The sequence below is a fragment of the Coturnix japonica genome, chromosome 5, assembly GCF_001577835.2.
Source record: "Coturnix japonica isolate 7356 chromosome 5, Coturnix japonica 2.1, whole genome shotgun sequence".
Taxonomy (NCBI): domain Eukaryota; kingdom Metazoa; phylum Chordata; class Aves; order Galliformes; family Phasianidae; genus Coturnix; species Coturnix japonica.
This window is the reverse complement of record NC_029520.1, coordinates 49404541-49427550: the sequence shown is the minus strand read 5'-3', so window position 1 is coordinate 49427550 and position 23010 is coordinate 49404541. Positions and strand designations below refer to the sequence as shown.

Below are 23010 nucleotides of genomic sequence, written 5' to 3'. Positions count from 1 at the left end.
AAGCCAACCCCTTTTGGGGTTGAGGCAGCACCCAGCATTTGAGGGGTGCTTTGTGAAGACCTGGGGCTGCCAGGTTTGTTTCTCCAGGGCTCTCCTGCTGTAGTACAGCCTGCAGAAATGCTCCTGCACTCCCCAGGAGCTGCCATTTGAGTAGAGGAAATCCTACAGAGCGCTAATGCTAATCACTCTCAAATCAGGAATGTGCAATTTGGGCATGCTTCAGGTGTTATATTGGCTTAATTTCCTTATCTGGTGATGTGAGGATAATAGTGCCTCATGGTGACTTTTGAGGAGGTCAGTTGTTAAATGTTCCCGCTGCAAGCCAAGGAAAACTGGAGGGGAAGGAAAAAATGTAAACTTGTTGAAGCAGGGTTTGAATGGGGAGAATAAACAAGGATAAAATGATGTTGTCTGCGTGCACGTTGGTTGAGGGCTGAAAGAGGTGGCAGTCCTGGCAAGCTGAAAAGAGCAGCCCTACAGCTCAGCTCCTGGCAGGCGAGCCCAGAGCTTGAAGGGGAAAAAGGCAGCGCTCAGGCCTTACACTGTGCAGAAGTGACGTGGCACGAGGCCTTCAGCCACTGCCTGCCTGGGCTGGAGCAGGCTGATGGATGGAGAAGGGAGCAGCCCCAGCCTGCCTTCCTTATGGGAAGGGGTAACGGTGGGAAGGGATGGAGTGTGTTTCTATCAGCATGCGTGACCACCAGAGGGATCAGACCGCTGGGATTTTCTCTTCTGCAGTTTCATTCTGCATTCTTCCATGCAGCTTGGTTATGGGTGGTTTACATACAGAGATTTTAATTGTCTGGCGTGAGAGAATCATAATTTAGACATGGTCTGACCTATTCATGCTCTGTCACAGGTTGGCTTTTTTCTTTGCTTCAGTCTGGCAGAAACAATAAGGCTGTACTTATGAATGCAATGCAGCTTTGTGTTTCTACTTGCGCAAGTAAGATCTGATTTCCAAAGCTCACGGTATGTCTCTAAGTGGGTAGTTCAGAGATAACTGCATCATTAAACAAGAACCTGCACAGCCTGGAGCTGGATCAGTTGGATCCCATTTCCAGAGTTCACCTGGTTCTCTCCTTCTAGAGCTTCAATGATATAATCGGCGAATGTATCATGAAGTAATCATTCATTGAATGTAATGGACCTCCACCACTTTCTATTACACTTAATTAGTTCAGTATTTTATTCTGATGTGGGTTTTTGTGATGGGGAAAGATGCAAAGTTGCCTGAAGGCGAGTTGCCCCAACCGATGCTTTTCTACCACACGTCCTTCCTTGGCAGATACAGAAGCAGCTTTATCATTGAAAATTTAATGAAGCTTTCATCAATATAGTGCAGTGCCTCTACTTTCTCTGAAACGTATTCATTTTTAATGAGCTTCAATTTCTAATTTCAGGTAACAGGAACAACTGAATATAACCATAAATCTGATTTGTTTGTGAACAACGTGTCCCGTGTCATTTACGATTTGTAAAGTAGCCATTGATGGCTGGCGTGGGAGGAGCTGTGCATCTCAGCATCAAGCAGCTGCTATTTAAATCAGCTTTGGACTACATTTGGAAGCTGGTTTAAATGGTTTGTTTCAGACCTCTATTTTGTTCATAAAAATCAGACTTGGGAAACAGAAGCAGTGACCTTAAAGCAATGAGGCTGTTGCCTGAGTGATATTTCAAAGTATTTCTGCTTTGTGGCTTTTTTCTTCCCCCTCCCTTCGCAAGCCTAAGGTTAGTTCCTTAGTTAAAAAGTACAATAGTGGGAAAGTTCTTCATATATGTGGCAGAGCTGGTACTACTGAGTGAAATATAGAATTGTGTACAATGAATTGCAGAAGATGGAAACAGTCTAGGAATAGCTGTGAAAGGATCCTGCTGTACTCTGCACAGCGTCAAATGAAGGGTTGCTGTGAAGCATCAGATCTTGTTGTGCTGCTCGGTTTGGATGGAGGAGCACCACGGCTCCTTGTGCTCGCTTTTACCAAGGGTAGAGCTGCTGAAAAGGTGGTGTTGCTCTGCAGATCGTGTGCAGTAACCACACCTGTGAGTGCACGGTTCCATTTCCCATTAGAATGGGAAAAACTTCAATGCTAAAACACTGTTTTGATCATGTGAAAATGCTTCACTGTTCTATCTGCGTTATTTATGATCCTTTTATTGTTTCTCAAAATCATAATTGGCATTTAGCCATTAATATTTAATTTGTTTTGGAGGTTAATTGCAGAAAAAGGCCATATATAATACAGTGCCATCGAGTATAGAAACATAAAATATAATAACCAGAAACATTTGCTACTACGCACATTATTGCCTTGTAATAACACAACAGGAGGTGCAGGCAGTAGCTTCTGCTCTACCCTCGTCCTCAGCAATATGCAATTTTGTATTTAATATATATATTTAAAAGAAATTGGAGTTATTTTATTGCCTCAATAAATTTATGCATGCATTACATGTTTGTATCCTGTTTGCTTTTGGCCGTTCTAAATTTCTTGCCTTAGTTTACTTGATACATTACACTATCAGGGTTAGTTGGGATGATTTCCAGTGTTTATTTTCTTAATCCAATATTTTATGCACATTTTAACAGCATCACAAATGGAACACCCTGATGTCTGTCAAACATACTGTGTGGATGTTCTTTCAGGTAGATGTAGCAGCCCCAGAATTTTCTTTTATCCCTGTTGATAAGGATTGAGAGAAGCTGTGGCACCATCCCTGCCTTGTGCTGCTCATTGCCTGCCACCAGCACAGGCATCAGGGAGCCTTGTGGCTGTCACCCCCAGGCAGTGGGGACAGGGCAGGAGTGGCCAGGCTTCTGCCTCCCCGGCCAGCCTTGTCCTGCTGCAATGCAAGTCTTTGCCAGGGGAAGTTGAGCAATGCAGCACAGCCTGTGGTCTCTGCAAGACCCGGCTCTGATTGTTTCCTGGTCCCTAGAGTGGATCCCAACAAGAATGGGGATTTTTTTTAACCTTCTGAATCCTACTCTACCTGTTTTTTCAGGCTTTCAGAGACTCTTGCCTTAATAGAAGAGATCTGATATGGGGGATCTGATGTATCCTGAATAGGGAAGTAAACTTTCTGTTCCAGCCTACTCCAGGTATTTTACGGAGCTGCTGGGCAGTGTCAGACATGTATCAATGATAGACATTTCCACTAGATACTGATTGGTATATTTACTGAATTTGTGATGGATAATGAAAAAGTACAAATTTCTAATGAATGTTCTTGTTTCCTGGCCTTACAGATGAGAGCAGTGGGGCAGGTGACAGCTGTGTAGCAAGGCTGGTGTTCCTGAAGATGGGCTCAGTTCATCAGGTGTTTGAACACCCATAGGAGCAGTGAGATTCCTTACATAGCAGTTACTTTCCTGATCACTATTTATTTTCACCCCTGAAAAGCGTGCATCTTTTCTGATGGTCGCTTCTCTGTGGAATCATCTACTTAACACAGTTTATTGAAGGTAAATTGATAGCAGTAAATTAGGAGTTTGTCTTAAGAGTCACATTTCATAGATTTCAGTTTGGTAAAAAGTAATAAAAAGTAATAAAAATTGCTGGACACGTGAGCAGTGACTTCCAGTTGAGTCATCTTGGTAAATCCGACTCATTGAAGTTCTGATATCCCCATTGTTGCATGTTTGTCCTCCCACATGTTCCTACCCCTTGTTTTTTTGGCATTGAAAGGTGAGCCAGTGTGGAGCTGTGATCCATTTAATGGTTTTCAACTGGATTAGCTCCTTGTGCTGCTCCCAGGCAACCAAATACAAGCCTGAGGATGTGAATGAGGGCTGGGAAGCCAGAGTAGCCTAGATTTGAAGGAAGGATGGGCTACTGTAGGACTAGGCCATAGCTTGCAATTGTAGCTACATGCGATGCTGGTAAAAATAACTAAGAAATCTGCACGCAGTGCTCATATACCTCCTTGATGATGGTTTCAGCACAGCACCAGGAGATCAGCAGTGCTGGTAGTATTTGTTCAACGTCAGGTGTAGGTATGTGGCAACTATTCCCCAAAACCCTGGATGTTGGATGATCCCACACCATTTCCCCTTTGCGTTCTGTGAGGGTTAATGTGTTTGCTTTAGTTGACAGCCTGAGCATGCAGAGGCTCCATTTTTCTTTTGCTCGAACGCTGCGTAGCTTGGATTTGGATTTGGCTTAAACAAATCACAAGCAACCATCTCTTTGTATTGTGTAAAGCTTATGTTCCTGAGAATGAAAGGATCATTTGTGGATTACTGGAAGTGCCGCAGTTTGAAAAGAGCTGTGCTGGGGAGGATGCAACTTCTCCCTTGGAAGTGTGGTGAGAATTTTCAAGTCTCTTCGTAGCCCCTTCAAAGCTGGAGCAGAGGGATTTGTTTTACGTTGGTCTCCTGGTGTTGTCAGTAGGGTGAATGAGGTGTTTGTGTGCTGTGCTATCCACACTGAAGTGCTTGCTCTCTTACGTGCGTTCTTTTCTCAGTGGAGTGGCAAGGTGGGATGGGGTTAACACTGAGATTAGGTGATTGCATCTGTGGTTCTTAAATCTCTGTGCTTTTTTTCTTTCCATTCTTAGAGTAAAGTAGGGATGGATCCCAGGAGTGCTTTGTATATGTGCAAGTCATTGCTGCCTGTGGTTGGGAAGCAGTCCCACAGCTCTTACCTGCTGTGTGCAGGTGCAGAGAAGGACGAGGGAAAGTCACTCTGCCTTTAGCTTCCTGAAAGTACTTTGTGTCCCTGGAGTGCTAAACTTGGGGTCTCTGCAAAGGATAATAGATGCCATACAGGTGAGTCAGCCTTTTGTGTGGAGGTCCAGGTGCTCGACTTATTTTCAAGCTGGCATGCTAGGACACACACTGGCATTCATCACATTGGTAAACACTCCTTGGAGCTGAGGAAGGCTTTTGTCTTCTAACCTGTTTTCTTTGGTGCTCTGGCAGTGACCGGCATGACGCATTTTCCCCAGGTGGCATCAGCAGTCTGTGAGAGCTGCAGACCTTTGGAGCAGGGTGATCTTCAGACAGGACGAGCAAAGTCCCAAAAGTAGAAACCAAAACTACAGATATCTATAGCTGTACCTTTAGGACACGGAATGCAGGCTCCACGTCCTCAGGCATCCCTTTGGACAGTGAGGTTCTTTTGCTTGTTTCTGCTCTAATAGTTGATAACTAATTCCTGCAGCACAGGAAGCAGTGGTGTTTTTCTGTTTGTTTCCTTGTTTCCTCAGTGGTAGAAAGTCCCTCGCTGGTATTACTAAGTAGAACAGAGTCATAGCCTGTTGTGCTGAGTTTAGGCTCCCACTTCTATGAAGCTGTGCTTATGTTTCCCTTTAATATATATTATTCATTTATAGCCTTTCTTTTTGAATAGGACTCGAATATTTATGTCTGCAGCAAAGAACAAGTGAAAAGCAGTTCTTGATCAGTTCCCCCCATGTTTGGTTTAAGTATAGCCTTGCTGCTAGGGCTGCTTGCAGAAAGGAATGTTGGGCAGCCCTAATTCCACACTGCCTCCCTAAGGAAAACAAAAACTCCACAGTTACATAGAAATTGCTCAGTCCATCTAATAAGAATCTTCTCAGGTGTTTGAATCTGTTTCTTGATTTTTCTCTTCTCCTTTCTGTGTGATGTGGATGTTTGTGCTTGCTCTCTGTAGGCCGTTGTCTTGTGGGGCTTGAGTTTGTGAACGCTAATGAAGTCTGATTTTAAGCACTGATGTACCTGTGGGACTGTTCAGATGAGGAGCATGGAGTGGAATCCAAAAGCTTGAAGCCCACCAGAGGTTGACGTTTTGCTTCCCCTCCTCCCTTGGCCTCCTCTGTTCCCAGTGGGGCTATGAGGCAAGCTCTCCTCTCCAGCAGTTGCCTGAAGGATTAGACCAGATTTCTTTTTTAGTAGTAAAATAGATCTGATTATAGTCAACTTCTGACATGTTGTGTCTGAGAAACTTAAAACGTGTGTATAGGCTGTAAACTGTTGTGCAGCCAATAGTGACGTATTGAGCTTTAACATGCTTCTTGAATGGGTACCCCGGGGATGGAAAAAGTGACTTAACTGTATATTGTCAAAAACAAAAGACAACTTTTGGTTTGGCCATTTCGTGGACCGCTGAGCTCCACTTGCACCTGGTTTTGCTATAGAGTGCTGCTGCAGGAGCAGTTTGTCCTTAGTGTCAGCTGGTTGCTGTGTGGGTGGGGGCACTGTGCAGGTGCTGCTGGCACTTGGGGCTGTTTGTGCCCTCACTGAGAAATTCCTGCCTCGCCAGCAGAACCATAACATGCCATTATCTTATTAGTGCGTTCACTCTTAATGCAATTAGCCCGCATTACACTCCAAGCTACCTTTATTATGTACGTTCCCACAGCTTTAACTCTTTATCATTTAAAACTTATGAGAAATTGTGTGAGACTTAATTCCACCCATTGAGTCTTGGTAACAGTTTGTGACTGTGTCTGTACGATGGCAGACTGAGAAGCTCAACTAGAAGTTCCCCCTGCCCTGTATTTTAATAGCTCTTTTTCTCTTACAGAACACATGGTGTGCCTCAGTTCCATCATTTGGAAGTTTTGCAGCCAACTCTTTGGCAGTTTTGCCGACTATTGTATAAACTGCTATTTAGAGGTGATATTTTTGCGGGTTATTTTTTTGTGTGTAAGCGTATCCATCCTGAAACCACCTGAGTCATGCGTTCTATTTTTAATATAAGGTGGTTTTGAAGACTCAGCGTGCCAGGATTGGTGCTGATGTAGTGTGAAGCATGAGGTGACATGTAGGGGCCTCCTTGCAAGGGGAAAAAGAAGGGCCAGTTATGTACTCTGTAGGACCATTGAATTCATTTACATGTATATATATTTTTTTTTACAGGGGTGTTTTGTTCAACTGGTTAACTCTGTATGTCAGATTCAAGTCATGCTGCTCTGAGTGCCACCAAACTTGTTTTACAAGGTTCTCCAAGAAAGCCATCCAGCCTGGGGTTGAACAGTAACGTAACAGTAACACAACATCTGCATGTAGCTGCTCTTCAGATTCAGCTGCTGTGCAATATCCCCATAGTCACCTACTGCAGCTCTTGTACTGGGTTCTGGCTTCTTGGGGTCTGCACAGCCTCTGTGTGAGCTTTGGGATCTACAGGCAGCCTTTGTTTTCCTCACATCTGGATTCCTTTTGATTTGTGACTGGTAAACTTGGCTGTGTCCTTTGTGGAAGTGGGGTTAGATGGAGAGTGCCGCAGTGCTAAGCTTGTGATTCTGGGTTTGGGGAGGATGGAGGTTTGTGTGGAGAGACAACCTCAGTTAAAAGACTAAAAACCAGTCCTAAAGAAGCCTTGTTTGCCCAGGATGTCCCTGTTGGACATCAGTGGCAAATTGTGCTTAAAGTTCTCACGATTGAGCCCAACAATTCAGACTTGTGCATAAGTGCTTTATGTGCACAGTTTGCTCTGGCCCGTTTTTGGAGTGAGCCCCTCCACAGTGTTAGAAACTGGTGAGACCTGTCATTTCTGAGCATCCTGTCTTTGTGTTTGGAGGTTTCTTTACTGGACCCTCAACCTGTTGATCACAATTTAGAGGGCTGGGTCTGCAGAATCCCAGATTTGCTTAGTAAATGACTTACTATTCAAATGTGGCTGGGAGCATTTGAAAACCTTAAAATCGTGCGTTCAAAGGCTTCCAGTCATTCTAGGGATATGTGCTCAAGGCTATATTCTCCTGATTAGTTTTAATTTGACTGCTTTCAGCAGTGCTAGATAGTATCAAGCGTTTATTGTGTGCAGTTGATATGGATAAGGAAAATGGTAGCGGCTGTTTCTCCAATTAGTAACAGTGTTTTTAACGAGGCTGTTGTGATCCCAATACAGCACCTCTTTTGAATAGGTGCAGGGATCTCTGTAATTGTGAGCACTGTGGTGTTTATGAGAAAATCTGGGGCATTGTTGAGTGCTTCGCAGCTGATGTTTGGGTAAAACAGATAAGCTCAGGTATTGTCTAGAACTGATCATCTGTGTCTTGGGGTATTTGTTTCCTTATGTATTTTTGACAGCCCTGTACTCAATCAGTGGGACCTGTGGGGTGCAGAGCCCTGTGGCTCAGATAACGATGGCTGTGGGTTGGCTGTGAGCCATGCAACCACCCAACAGTTCTATGCTCCAACTCCGTGTGAAGAAGAACAGATTTGTGGATATTTCTCAAAACTTCAAAGTTTTGGACAAAAATTAGAATGTGAAAAGCTGGCAAATGTGTGTGTGGGGATGCAGCTGTGTGCTGCCCTGCCCGTGTCCTGGGTTGTCTCTTGTCTGAGTGCTTGCATCCATTGCAGATGGACTATAATGCATCGTGCTGATTTTTCTCTGCCACTAAAGGGAATAGAATATATAGCACAAATCTTCATCGTGATTAAATAGATGAAATAGTTTGAGATGTGCTGTAACTTTGGGAGAAGAATTTGTCTTAGCTCTTTGGTGAGTAAAATATTTGCTTATTTGTCGTGTTTGATAACCTTTGAAGATACCTCCAGCTTTACAGAACAGGGCTGGGTTTTTGTCCCCTACAATCTTTAGGAAATGCTTGAGATGCCAGTGTAGCTAATGAAGGCCTGGCACGTGTCCTCTTTGTTTTATTTAATACCTTACTCTATGAAGAGCTGCGCTGGATATGACCACATTTCTTGCTTTCAGAAAGTTTTGAGTAACACGTTAACCAACTTGGTTAATGCATTAAAATAGCAATTGCTGTTTGTTTTTAAGCATCAGGGAAAAATATCTGCTTTTTGGAGGAAAAAAAAAGAAAGTATTTTAAATGATAATGTTTGCAATGTGAAGAAGTGTCTCTTAGTTGGCTTTAATAAGTCAGGATCTGTGCCACCCCTAAAAGGGAAGTTGCAGACTGACCCGCTTGGTGGCCTGCATGAGGGGAAAGCTTTGCTCTTTTGTCTCTATTTAAAAACAGAATAACCTCAGAACGTTTATTTTTGACATTGTTTCACACATTATATATTATATATATTATATAACGCTGTATTTGTACATTGCATATCGTAGGGTGTTTCAAGACATCCCTGAAATATTTATCATGCCGTGTCCCACTAAGAATGTAATCTTAAGGTCTCCACTGTTTATGAAGCACAGTCTATATTTTATCTCATGCTGAGTAAAGATGTGATAATGGTTGTTTAGGGATTATGTGAAAATGAAGTGAGGAATGACCCTTAAAAATTGGTAGGAAGTCGGAGATTCCCAAATGAGAGGAGGGAGGGAGGGGGAGGTGTTTGAATTGCTACTACTGGGGTTTTCTGAAGGATCCTCCTTTGCGTGTATGCAGAAGAAAATGGAGACTGGTGAGATAAGAAAAGCATTATTTTTTTTTATTTTTAGAATAAAATCTGTTTGGTTACAGAAAGTAGAGGTAAACCTGGAAGTTCAATGTGCCTGTGCCGTGTGGAGCAGATGTGCAGGTATCAAATACTGAGTGGAAGTGCAGGGAATGACCCCATGGGCCCTTCCAGCCCTGTCTGTGTGTGGTTATTGTGAAGTGAACTTGTTCAGCAAGCTGTGCATTACTTGTTAGATCTTTTCTTTAATGATTTGTATTCGACAAGTCAGCCATTTCATCTTGTATTTTTATCTGTTTTCAGAAATGGAATTACCCAAACCTTTCACTCTTTGTCACTCTTCCTATTGCTGATCTTTCACTTCAGAAGATACTCACCCAAGCCTTTCAAGGATCGCATCTCGGTGTGGATGTGAGATGGCAATAAAATGTTGGTCTGTTTTATTTTCCTTTAATGAGTTTTTCTATAACTCTCAATGTTAACTGTAATTTAGGCTCAGCTCTGTCAGCTCTTTGACTGTGCAAAGGTCATTCCTTCCTTCTCTCGCATTCTTTCACAAAGCAAGAAAGCTTTAGCAAGCCACTCTGAGCAGTGCTGTAGGTCAGGCAATTAAGAATGGCCCAATCAATTGGAATTCCAGTAGAGAATTGGGATTAAGTTACCTACGCTTACCTGGCAGACCTGAATCCTTACTGTTGAAAAGCTGCTGGTATCTTTGGCCTGTCTCACCAAGTGGCAGCAGTCTTGAGATGTGGTTTGTTCACTAAGTCCAGGTAGGATTAATGAAGGGGAGGGAATGATGAGCTGTTGAGGCATGGCCACCACTTTTGCTGCACAGAAACCATCCATCTAAACTTATTTTACTTCTGAGACATGTCACAGTGCAAAGTGTACAAAAGCATCAGCTAATGTATATGTGCTTACAGATTTTTTTTTTAACATGCTTGAAAATGTATCTGTTATTTTTGTATTAAATTGCATGTACCATCTGAAACAAAACAAGCTAAGAATGCTTGCTCTCTCTTTTTCTTTGGTGCTGTTTCATCAGTTGCTAAGGTAAAACAAACAGAATGGTATGATTTTACCCTCTCTCCTTTTCCAGGTGACCCAAGTGAATCAAATTTGGACCTGAGACATTCACATATCATGTTTTATGCCAGATAAGATAAATTATTTGGTTATTGATGGGAGAATATTAATCTGTGTAATTTAAGAAAGGGTGCTTCAGTTTGACAGCTAGGAGTTATTTCTGTTAAGAGCAGATGCTGGAACATCTGTTTCATGTGCTGTTGCTTTAAAAACAGAACTAGAACAAGCAGCTAGGACCGTAGATAGGACTGGATGACCTCTTCTTGATTACTAATTCAGATTGTCTCTAAAAGACAACTGGGCCATAAAGTCTTACTCATGAGCTTACTAAACTCCATTGCAATTTTTACCTTCTGTTTCTCTTGTGGAAGCACTTGCTTGCAAAGTAACCTTGCATGTTTTGTTAAAGATATTTTGCAATAGAATGATAGGGGTTCTGGGTCTTTCATTTGTATCAGTTCTGATAAATAGTTGCTATCCTTTATCTTCTATCCTGTCTGTTCTTCTTGTATTGCTTTTGGTAACTGCACTGAGACATCTCAGGAGAGATACTGATGAAGCAGCAGAGGGTGCCCTCAAGTAAAGAAGGATGCTTGTGTTCCAAGCATGGCCTCAGTCAAGGGATCCATGGTTGTCAGTACCACCAGTGTGTAAATAGAGTGGTGCAGGCTGCCTGTGAATGCTGTTTGTGGGATGCCCTGACCTGTCTGCAGGAAGTCTGGCTGCTGAACTTGTTGGGGCCTGGAGCTTGCTCATGGGTTCTTCTTGTTCTGCTTGGAGACAGGATTTGCCAAGCTATTGAGGTATGTGGCATTACTCATACAGTGCTTCACCATTCTTCTGAGCACCAGCATCCTCTGATGCTGAACACAGCTCCCCTTCCAGCTTCAGCCTCCCTAAGGAATGATTCTGAATTGTGTCTGCCTTTTGAGACCTCCATGGCATAGTGCGATATACTTATTGCTCTGACTTTGATTTTATATTTGGCAACATCCTACTTAAGTGTTCTCACCCTCAATGCTCATTCCTGTGTTCACTTTGCCCTTTGCTATGTGCTGGCATAAGCATTTGTGAGCTATGTGGTGAACCAAATGGGTGAGTTTGTGTGACAGGAAAAAAAAAACCAGCAAATAACCGTGTGGCTGCACAAGTGTTTGTTTCTGGCCTGTGGGAGATGGCAGCAGGGGAAGGACATTGTACAGCAGGGTGAAGGGAGATGAACAGCTTCTTTGGAACTGCTGCTGGCACAACATGAGCAAATGCAATTGTTGTTTTCCTGTGCTGAACATACAAAATTGAGCTTGTGAAGACATTTGCTGCTCACTGGAACGGGAGTTGGTGTCTCATAACTTATTTGGTCACTAGTTTTTGGCAGCAATGAATGAAGCTATCTAAAACTACTTATCTAAAAGGAAATAGTTGATTGTTTTCTATCATAAAACAGGAGCTAACACAGAGCACTTTGAAAGCACAATCTGCTGTGACTTTCAAGCCAAGCAAACCTAATGATTCTTCCTTATATGCTGCTCATTGAGCGCCACCAGTGTACTCAGTGCTGTCAGGACCATGGAAGTTGTCTTTGTTGTTGCAATAGACTGTTCTGTTTAGCTGTTTTAAAGTACATGTGTCCACGGTAAATCACTGTGTTTGAATAGTTCAAGGAAACCAGACTGTAGTTTTTATGCTAAGGGTGAAATACAAGTCAGTGCTTTTGGCAGAAGTTTGGCTTGGTTCCTCCCAAAGGCCAAGAGAGAGGAGCCAACATGTGCAAGCATTCATCAGGTATGGCTGCAAGAGATTGGTGAAGGTTTTCATTTTGAGAAGTCTTGCTTGTGAGATGGTTTTTAAAATGCTTCCCGTTGAGACCCCAGAACACTGTTGTTTTAATGGAAAACCTTGGGCGTGTGCCTGGTTCTCTTGTGGATGTGTGTTTTATCAACTTTATCTTCTTACTGTCTGAGGTTAGACATGAAACATGGGAGTGTCTTACGACAAGCCCTCAGTATTGTGGTCAGAATATCACATCATACCTTTAATACCACTTAAGTTTTTTTTCTCCACTTTCTACTGTACAGCCTTATTTCCTTGTCTTGCTTCCACATGCAGTATAAATTGCATTGCAAGGGCAGAACAAAAGGTAGGTTGGTTTTCACTCAAGCAAAATGTTTGTTGTTACTAACTTGAGTCCCTAAAGTGTTTATTTTTTGTGTTCTAGTTTTTCACGTGAGATTTCTGATATTTGCAGGTGTTCCATAATCCAATGTGAGTGAGGCAGCAAGGCCTGTCTATGGCAGCACAGGAGTTCCTCCCATGGCACTGATGTGTGTGGGGCAGCTTGTCTTGTATGGAGCTTGGTGTGAGGGTCTGAACTGGGCAACGATGAGCATGTTTGTCCTGGGTGCCATGAGCCAAGGGGTGCATTGAGCTGGACCTCACGTGTGTTGCTTGTAGGTTTAAGGCAGATGTGGAGGATTTCATAATCGTGTCTTAGGGTCAGGTGTTCTGTGGGCAGCTCCTAATCCTGGAAGCAACCGAGCCTGATGTTTATTGAGAACCTGAAAAACTTGCAAAAGTTCTTACTGAAAGAGAATAAAACAGAAGAAAAGGGTTATTGACATAGTTGAATTATTATTTTAGTGCATGTGTTTGCCCAGTCGACTGTAATGGATTTGAAGTCGTTATTCTGGTACATTGGGTAAATCCTCTATCGATTTTGGTATGCCTAGTCATTGTGAAAACATTTCTTTCTCAATGCCACGCAGCTGCTTGTGAATTGTCAAGAATTGGCCTTTCAAGTATTGGCTTGTCATCTCGACTCAATTGAGATAAATGTGCCATGAGATAGGTTTTCATTATTGTGTGCTTAACTGATTATGCAGCAGTATCTCATGAAGAACTACTTTTATTTAAACATCAGTGGAAATATTTTCTATGTGCTTGAGGCCCCCTCTTCCCCCCATAAAAAGTCTCATGTTCTGAGTTAGTCAAGTTTCAGTTTGCTGCAAAACTCCCTTATCAGGTCCAAGCCACTTGAAATGGTTTTGTAATGGAGATGTTGAAACACAATGGCTGGTGGAAGTGTTTCTGTTTATCATTAATTCATGCACGATATCTTTTTTTTTGTTTTCAATGCCATTCATTCAGGGCTATAGTTCAACCGCAACCTGGTCTGCTTTCTGGTAAGTGCAGGTGGGATGAGCTGGGCTGTTGTGTTTGCAGAATGACCCAGGCATGTGTCTGGGTGTCTGGAAAATAGGGTTAAATGGGGCTGAGTGCCTTCTGAATTTTTGAGGTTCCTGGGTTCATTTCACCTCCTTCTTTGTGCAATATGGAGTCGAACTCGTCTGGCAGGACAAAAAATGAAACAAAAGTCTGTGCGTGCATCCTTTTCCCTGAAGATATAAATAGTCTAAAAGAAAGATGGTATGCTTGGCAGATGATGCTGAGAACTGACATAATACAGATATACACTGAGTACCAGAGCCTTTTTTTGGGTTATGCTTTGTCATTTACAAGAGGGGTTAAGATGGAGTGGTTGAGATCAGCTCTCTGGGGTCTCAGTGTTTTTGTGGGGGGGGGAAAAAGAAGTTGGAAGTGGTTTCTGAAGTTCAGTCTTGCAGTGTATGTTACTGAGGGCTGAGCAGAGGGGGGCTGCAGGCAACTGAATAGAGCTCATGAAGTGTTACATTCTCATCTCTTGGTGGATGGAACTGTGATTTCTCTGCATAACCTGAGGTGTCTTACGGCCATAATGAGCTCTCTCTCACGTGTGCCACTGCAGTCATGCTTCTTTCTCTTTTCTCTGTTTTTTGATCCCTAACCTGTGTAATGTAGCATTCAACAAACTAATTGCTTTCATTTGGATCCCAGAGCTGCTTGGATCAATGAGAGCTCATCATTGCTGCAGACTCCAGGAAGAAGCTGCCTTCTAGGATGCACCTCGTAGTCCATCAGCCTGGCTTTGGAAAACAAACCTGCAATGGCCAATTGCAAATAGTAGATGAGCTCTTGGCTATGTGGTAGAAACCACTGCGGGTTCTGAGCACTTGCTAAATGTAGTTGTGAAACAAACAGGTCTGATGGCTGCATGCTCCACATTGTGTCTTATGTCCTTGGGAGACTCGAAATAGGCTCATCTGAGCTGAACAAAAAGCCTGCGAATGTTCTTGGAAGCCTCAATGTCACTCTGTAAGCTTTCTGTGTGTGTGTTTTCCTGTTTGTTTGTAATGCTCCCTGTCCATAAATCAAGGATCATTCAGTTTCTGTAAGTAAATTTCCATCTGACATCAGAATGGAGGAACAAGTGAAAACACATCTTTTTTTTTTTTTTTTGCTGATACTTTCCATTCAGTTTGTTTGGAGTTCAAGTCTTGGCTCCGTATAGAAGACTGTATCATTATGTTTTTAATCTAAACTTTTCCATAGTAGAGGGGATGGTTTGTTTTGCCTGTTAGTTTAAATTACAGAAACATCTTGGTTATAAAAGCTGAAAAAGAGGGTCTTCGAGATTCGGAATACCCGGTTCTGTTTAACGAGCCTATCTACTAAAAATAGCCCTTGTGAAGAAGGTTAGTAACTCATTCCTTAATATTCCCAATCAACAGCAATAAAAGATTTCTTTTATTCTGAACCGATTAATGGCTGCGTATCAAAGTCCTGAAAATCTGTGCTCTGCTCAGCAGAATCTAAAGTATAGAAGGAAGGGGTATGTAGTGCTCGGCCTGTGAGAATGGCTCTTCCTTTATTCTGTTTTGTTTGCTCTCTTGCCAGCCAAGCTCGGAAAATAAGCAGTGCTGTGGAGCTGCACTTGTGTTGAGCCATCCAGCAATGCACTTGTGTTGAGCCATCCAGCAATGCACTTGTGTTGAGCCATCCTTGTCTGTTGGGATGTGCCAGGGGATTCACTGCTCACCTCGCATCCTCCCTGCACAAAGTGTGTTGGAGGAACTCCTCTTTTTCTGCAGTGTATTTAAAGCATTCTTTAGTATGATCCCGAAGCCCTTGAACACCGAGGTGTGTGTAAGGCGTGCTGTGCTTTGTGCAGCCGTGCTGCCAAACCACCGAGCTGCTTTATTGCTCGCTGTCCTCAAAAATGTGCATTGCTGCAGACTGCTTAGGCTGAGCCATGCCTTCATGGGGATGAAAGGGAAGACAAATACAGAGCAAAGCAACGTCTGGTCTACTGCTATTTAGTATCCTCTCGTGGATACTTTGCTTTTCCACGAGATGAGGAGGAGGGGCTCACTTGCCTGGAGTTCCAGAGATGGCTTTTCTCCTCCAGGAGTGAGAAGGAGGTGTTGGACCCATCATGCTTCTGTCACTGGGGCACAGGCAGCACTGCTTGGGACTGAGTTTGGATCTGAATGGGTGCATTAAACCTATGGGAAGGTGGAGAGGAGGCAGGGCTCGGCTAAGTCCAATCCTGACCCATATAAACACGGATGTGTTCAAAAGGAATGAATATAAGCATGGATATGTGTGAGCGATAAAGAACTCGATCACCTGATACGGGATTCCCCTTGTGGGGTTTGCACTCACCTTTTTCTTTTTTGTCAATTTTTTTAAAAACAAACTTAATTTTTATAGGAAAGCAGCTTTCTAGCCTTAGGAGCACTGCTCCCAGTTTGGGCAGGCTCTGAAAAGCACTTGGATGGAGTGCTTGTGCAAGGAGGGGTGTTTTCCCTCGCTGGGTCCTGCGTAAACTTGAAATGTCTTTGATTTGGGGAAGAGAGGGGGGGAAAAGGTGAAGTAGTTTCAGGTGCTACTGTCTGTGCATAACATCTCACACAGGGAGACCCTGTTCTGTTGGTCCTTAGGCAACACTGTGATAAAAACAAATCAAACACCTGCGCTTGGATCCGCTTGCCAAGTTCTGGAGCTTTGCTCACCCTTTTTTATAACTTAAAAAATAGGAAGGAGGAGACGAGTTTTTTTTATTGTTTTTTTTCTTTTCTTTTTCTTTCTAAGTGCTGTCGTTGCTGTGTTGAAGGATGTACAAACAGTGCTGGCTGCCAGAATGAAGGAGACAGTGAAACTGTCGTTGGGTGCAGGGCTGCTGCAGGCATGGGCCGCTTGTGGGAAGGAGAAAGAGCCTTTCGCTTCCCTTCCTTTCCCTTCTCTCTTTCATTTAGTGTTGCTTAACAGTGAGTTAAAATACCTCCCTAGACCAGCCAGAGCTCATTCCTCCTAACTTCTGACTTTCAGACTATGCTTGCTGAAAGGTTTGATCTTTCTTTTCTCAGCCCAAGTGTATTTAAATGCATTTGTTCCTCTGACCAGAGGAATGCCAAGGCAGAAAAATCTCTAGGTAAATCCAGTGTTTGCTCTTTAGCGCAGTCAGCTGCAAGATGCATTGCAGAGCTGGAGTTCTACTTCTGTTAACAAAAAAACAAATGCAGTAATTTTTCTTTTAATTGTAGGATACAATCACATTCATCTTGTGCTTTCTAATCTCGCAAACAGCAGCTGGGCAAAACTGGTTGGCAGTAGTCAGCTCTGCCTCTGTGTGTACTGGAACCAGTCTAGTTGGGAGCGGGCCCACAGGGTGGAAGTTCTGTTTAAGATCATCTGCAACCACGTCAGTATTGCTTCTCTTAACTTGTTTAGATTTCATGCTGAGCTGGTGAAGGCACAGCACAGCCCTCAGTGTATGACTGTCTTGGCTTCAGTGTGCCCGGGTTATAAATAGACACCCCTTGCCCCTCTTGGCAATAGGAAATGACTGCAGCAGGTGTTGTCCTCTGCTAGAAATTTGTGCTTATTCGTACCCATGTACTTCTTATAAAATAACTAAGCTCTTAGTGCACTTTCCCTTTCTTAAATGCAAACTGACTTGGTAGCTGGCATCATCCTGAAATCTTCATTAAGATAGAAGAAATAAAGCCAGAAGGGTATTTTTATTGTTGTGCAGCCTCTGTAAGATAACGTATTTACATGCAATTTAAAAAGTAGAAAAGCAGAAGGTGAAGGAAAGGTGCACAATGTCAGGCGCTGGTACAAGTGGTATAGGGATTCTTTTGGGTTTCTTTTGTTGTATTGGGCTGGAGTTCAGCTGGGTTTATTGCAACAGTTCCTCCACAGTAATGCTGGTAAGGGTTTGGAAGGCTCTGGGCAGGATCTGGTATCCCTCCTCACACTGAGAAAATAAATGGGGCTTTTTGTGTGGCAAGGTAGTGCCCAGAGTAAATAAGGATATTGCAGCCTGCTTCGTGTGAAATGAGTTTGGTGTCAATAAACAAACTTCCTCGTGACACAAAACCCATCATTGTGTTTGGATTAGCTTTCAGGCTCAGCAAAGAGGTGAAGCTGTTTGGGCAGGGTGAGTGAATGCCTTTGTGCTGCTGAGGTAGTTTCCTTCCAGGCATGGTGCAGAGTCCTTGCTTCGGTGCTGGTGTTGGGTGCTTTGGGGGAAGAACAACAGAATTTGGTGTGACAATGTGCAAAAAGTGAAAGAAAGGGGAGATGTGATGCTTGTTTAGAGAGTATGTGTAATGAAAAGGGGGTCCATCAAGTGTTTCAGTTACTGTTTAATGTGTATGTGCCTCTATGTCTTTCTCCTTCAGATGTGAGAGCTGTGTGGAGCTGCTGTTTGTAAGAGGGGCTGGGAACTGCCCCGAGTGTGATACACCACTGCGGAAGAGTAACTTCAGGGTACAGCTCTTCGATGATCCTGCTGTTGACAAGGAAGTGGAAATTCGTAAGAAAGTGTTGAAAATGTGAGTGTCACCAGATCAGAATACGGATCTGTTTCATGGATCCTATTTTTGACAATGGTCTTGTTTTTCTAGTAGCTATTTAAAAACAAACCAATGAAAACCCCTAAAAACCAACACCATAGCTTAATTTGACTCCATTTCACGTTGAGGGATTAGAGAGAATCTGACTTCATGCAACAACTGAGGAATGAAGCCTCAGCTTAGCCTGGAGGAATTCCTGCTTAGCGTTAGAAAATGTTGGGTGTTTCTGTGTGGGGTATTTGGCAAAGACCTGCCTCCCAAATGGAGATGATTTCATGCTGAGGACCACAGCTGCTTTCCCTTTGAGGGGGTGAACATGGGAGTGGGGCAGAATTAGGACCTGGATTGTTTTGTTGCCTGGGGACCTGTTTGGAGAACTGAAGGCTAGTTCCCTTCCAAATGAAAATGGGCAAAAGAGAAGCTCTGTTCACATTGTTTTCCACACAGCAATTGTTAGCGGAAATGATTGCTTACAAGCATTGTGTTGCGAGACCATCATGTGGATTTGAGAGCTCTTGGAGTTGAGATAAATTGCATCTCAAATTGCATCTCATGTCTTGTGACCATAAAACATATTTTACAAGGAAAAAAAGTAGGCCACTTGATGAGTGCTAAAAGAATTGCTGATGGAATGGAGCAGACTTGGACAGAGGTGTGCAAGAAGGAACACACAGGTAAATCATAAGCTTGGCAGCCTTTGTCTAAGGCTTAGTGAAGACTTAGATTAAATGAATCTTATGATATTGCTGAGATGTAGGAAAATTGCTTCACTGAATACCAAGATGCTGATGTGGAAAGTAATAATTTTGAGGTTTGATTATAAAGTGTACCAAAGCTAACAGAAGTTAAATTGGAATAAAGTCAACTTGGTTGACTAAACACAAAAAGAAGCATAGTTAGAACAGAAAATGTTGTAAAACACTTGGCCCGCTTGGATTTGCCAGATTAATTTTTAGTAGACAGAAAAAAACCCCTCCAGATTGGAACTGTGCCTGAGTCCTCAGAACTTGATTTTTGTATTTCTAGGTGTCGTGTGTCTTGGTCTGCAGAGCAGGCAGAATCTCAGTTCTATATTTTCTTGTATAAGCCTACGCATCTTGACTTTGAGAGCTTGTCTGTGTTCTAGCTGGACTTGTCCATTTTTTCTAGCTACAAAGAGTTGGATAAATGAGTTCTGGAAGAATCTATTGATATGGAGTAAGATAATCATGTGGTGCTCTGAGTTTGCTGCTGACATAAGCTTTCTTTTGTTGGCAAAAAGCCCAACTCTCTTTTCCGATACTTGTAGAAAAAACTTTTCTTGTGGGTGTTGCTGTTGTCTCTGCCTTGAGCAGGATTTTCACAATGACAGGTTGGCTTGGAATAACGATGTACTAGGTTTTGTGCTTCTGTTTACCTGAAATGCTGGAAAAGGAGCCTGCAAATAGTAGGGAAAGATAGCACTGATTTTATACCAGACTGTCTCCTTTCCAAGCACTTCTGTCTCATTTTAAAGACTCTGTACGTCAGTCAGTTGTGGAAGCAACAAAGAACATTGTTGATAAAACTAGGTCAATACTTAATATGCTTGCAGCAAGAGCCTTGCTGAATTGAAATTTCATCTGTGTGCATTATGTAAACGATTGTTTCTCCTTTCTCAAAGATACAATAAAAGAGAGGATGACTTTCCCAGCCTACGTGAATATAATGATTTCCTGGAAGAAATAGAAGAAATTGGTAAGTCTTTATGCTTGCATTTTTGATGTGCTGTGCTCATGAGTCCATAGGCCTTTATCTTGACAAGCTGCCTATGAGAATGTCTAAGTTGGGTTCCTGTAATAGGATTTATCGTAGTATCAGATGTTTATCTAATTACTTTCTTTCCTGTATATTTTAACCATATTTGCTGAACTGTAGGGCATTGTGAAGTAAAACGTTTTATCTGCCAGAGGAAAAACACAATTCAAAGTGTAAGTGGGGCTTTATAACTAGAAAAGGAAGGCTTGCAAGTGGCTGTCGGTGCTGCACTGGGGAAGATTAAACAGAAGAGAAATTCAAATTTTCATTATACGCCTCCATTAGCTTTATCTACCATGACAGAAGCCATATGGTGTCTTTCATCAGTTTTGCTTCTGCAAGTTACAGTAGTTGAAGCTGCTTTGAAGCTGATGACCTTACATACCACTGTGGTAGCATTTTATGTTGCTGTGTAGAAGAAGAAGGTTTAGGAACAGACTCTGATTTCTTTTTCTTTGGTTTAGTTGAAGTAGAACTTTGCCCTTTGGAAAGGGCCTATGTTATCAACGGAGTTTATTTTTTTTCTTAGTTAGGGTGACTTGTGATTTATGGTGGAGTGATGGATTTTGCTTAGAAAAACATGGATGTGTTCAAAGGAGAGACTCCTAAATGGTTTGCTTTTTGGTTTTGTAGGCTTTGCTTTTTTCTGTCCTGGAGGATGAAGAAGTGGCATTTTAAAATGTACAGGAAAGGCAGTGAATGCCATTTGAAGGAAGTAATGGAGATGCTGCTTTTCAAAGGAGCTCTTACTCCTTTTTGCACGAAGGCGTTTTGCAGAAACACATGCAGTATGCTTACTGCTGTGAGCAATGTGTCATGTTTTTGTTGGCATCAGAAGGCTGAGGCTGGAGAGCTAAATTGTGTGGCTGGGAAACACCAGGCACACTCATATGGGTCCAAATATCTGGAGGAGACAATGTGGGTGTAGTTCTGTTTGTATATTTTTTGGATGGTGTAGAGGAAGGAGAGAGTGAATAGAAAGAATGATTGCAGCTTAGCCAGAGGATCCTGGAAGAGTCTGTGTGCACACAGAAAGGAAAACTGCTTTGTATTTCTAGAGCTTTAAATACAGGTTTCCCACTTACTGCTGTTACGTGATATTTTGGTATCTGCAACCAGGGAGTTGAAGTTTTGCCTGGAAACTCCTGAACCTTGTCAATTTGTGCAGCGTGTTATGATTCCCCAGCTCTTGGGATTAGGTAGTTAAATTTCAAATGATTTCATAGCCTCTGATAGCAATTTGCTTTAGAAGCTGCAGAACTTGCAGCTGGTCCTCATAACCTTGTGAAGAAGAACGAATTTGTCTGTAATTGTGCTGGTCCTGCGAACACATCACGTAGGAGCTCAGTCAGGAGCTGAAGTTAGTTGCTGGAAGGGGACTCCTAAAATACCAAAAGGATCAGAAAGATGAAATACCTCCTTCCTTATTAGTTTATGAGCCAGGATTGTGTGCGGAAGGGAGGGATGCAGTCAAAAGGCTCTTAATTTTCACAGTTGAAGGAGTAATTTATGATCTACTAATGTGCTGTAGATCCAGAATCCAGAGGGCTGGTTGGATTCAACAAGAATTCAAGCCCTGTTCTTTCCCATAGTCACATTTTGCTTTCTGACTTCATTGATTTGTTGTCATCTCCCCAAACGTCCCTGCCTGTGTTCTTGAACACAACGCTCCAACTGACTGCTGTTTGATATGCAGTGTTACTTCTTCAGTGTTTTATAAGGTATGTAGTGTGCGGCATGGCAGAACAATGTGTTAGAGACGTCTGCAACTCTTGAGTATTTCAGATTTTACTGGTAAGAGCAGTTATTTCCTTTTTCTTTGTATATGTGAATTCCCTGCTCGTTTGTGCACATGGGAAACTGGGCTGTCGGGAAGGGAAAGAAAGAGTGTAGTCATGCGGAGCAAAGCTCTGCCTCGTGGGGCCAACGTATGGCAGGTTGGCAGTGGCTGCTGGTGGTTGTTAGAGCTGCCAGGTTGGGAAACTAGGGTGCAGGGAATCAGATCTTCCCCTTTCTTTCCCTTACCCCAAATTTCCAGTTTTTCTGTGCCAAGGTCAGTGTGTTAAAAAGCAAAAAGCACAGCTTTACCCTGTTTGCTCTTTGCTGGTAAGTTTTGATTCTTACGTTGTGAGGGGGTTTCAGATAAAGTAGTTGCTTGGCAGAGAAAATATGTAAACATCCTGTGTAAAGTATGCTGATGTGACCCTGGCATGATTCTAATAGCTTTTCCAAATGTTTCAGGTAGATCATCTCCATCATTTGTAGTGACTGCAGTGGTTTATTCCATTGATGTGATGTATGGCCTCACTTTCCCCCATGTATCAGGGGTATACTGACTACAGAGTTTTTTATTTAAAGCGTTGGGTGGTACAACAAAAGAGGTGGTGGAAAAGGTCAAATGTGAGGGTAGTTACCTCTTAGCATTGGTGTTATAAAAAGCACATTTTTAAAGTGGTTTAGAATGTAGCCACTAAATAATGCTTTGGGCTAAAATGTGTTATACAAGGCTTTAAAATAGAAACCACATTTTAATACAGGCTTTCTCCAGAAGAAAAAATCAGTTGGACAATTTGGTAACATTGTAAACAGTTAATTGTCATTAGCACTAGGAGTAAAAATGAAGTGAAAAGGTTCGAAGTTGTCATTTGGAGCCATACGTGCAACATCTAATCTATATTTAACATCTTAAATAAGTCAGGTTTGTGTCCTTCTGCTGAGAGGGACAAGGTTAAACCTTAATTTGCCACCAGGGTTGCACTCCCTTGATATCATACAAACTATTCTTGTGCTTTCTACAAGACTTTCTTCCCCAGGGTATCTTCACAGCCAGTTCTTGAAAACCAGGTGTGTCAGCTTTCCAAAGGCCCACCTCCAAGCCTGTGTGTATACACTGCTTGGCACCACCCTCCTGATACCTGTACAAGGCCTCTAGGCATTACCACAAACAATTGTTAACAGTTATTATTGCTTTTCAAAACATTCAGTACATTTGTGTTAGAAGGAGGCTTCTGTATTTGTGCCCCTTGGATTCTGGGATCTCATTACTTCTCTAACACTTTGTGCAATATCAGCTGCCTGGTGACTTGTTTGCTCAGAACGTTTATC

General features: G+C 42.6%; 1 protein-coding gene across 1 annotated transcript in view; it reads left to right on the top strand.

The window, feature by feature from the left end:
* Nucleotides 1-23010, top strand: part of MNAT1 (MNAT1 component of CDK activating kinase) — a 106646-nt gene that overhangs the window by 8440 nt on the left and 75196 nt on the right. Inside the window, exons 2-3 of the mRNA XM_015865750.2 lie at nucleotides 17956-18108; nucleotides 19772-19845. Of these exons, the coding sequence (XP_015721236.1) occupies nucleotides 17956-18108; nucleotides 19772-19845 (227 nt within the window). The remainder of the gene's footprint in view (nucleotides 1-17955; nucleotides 18109-19771; nucleotides 19846-23010) is intronic.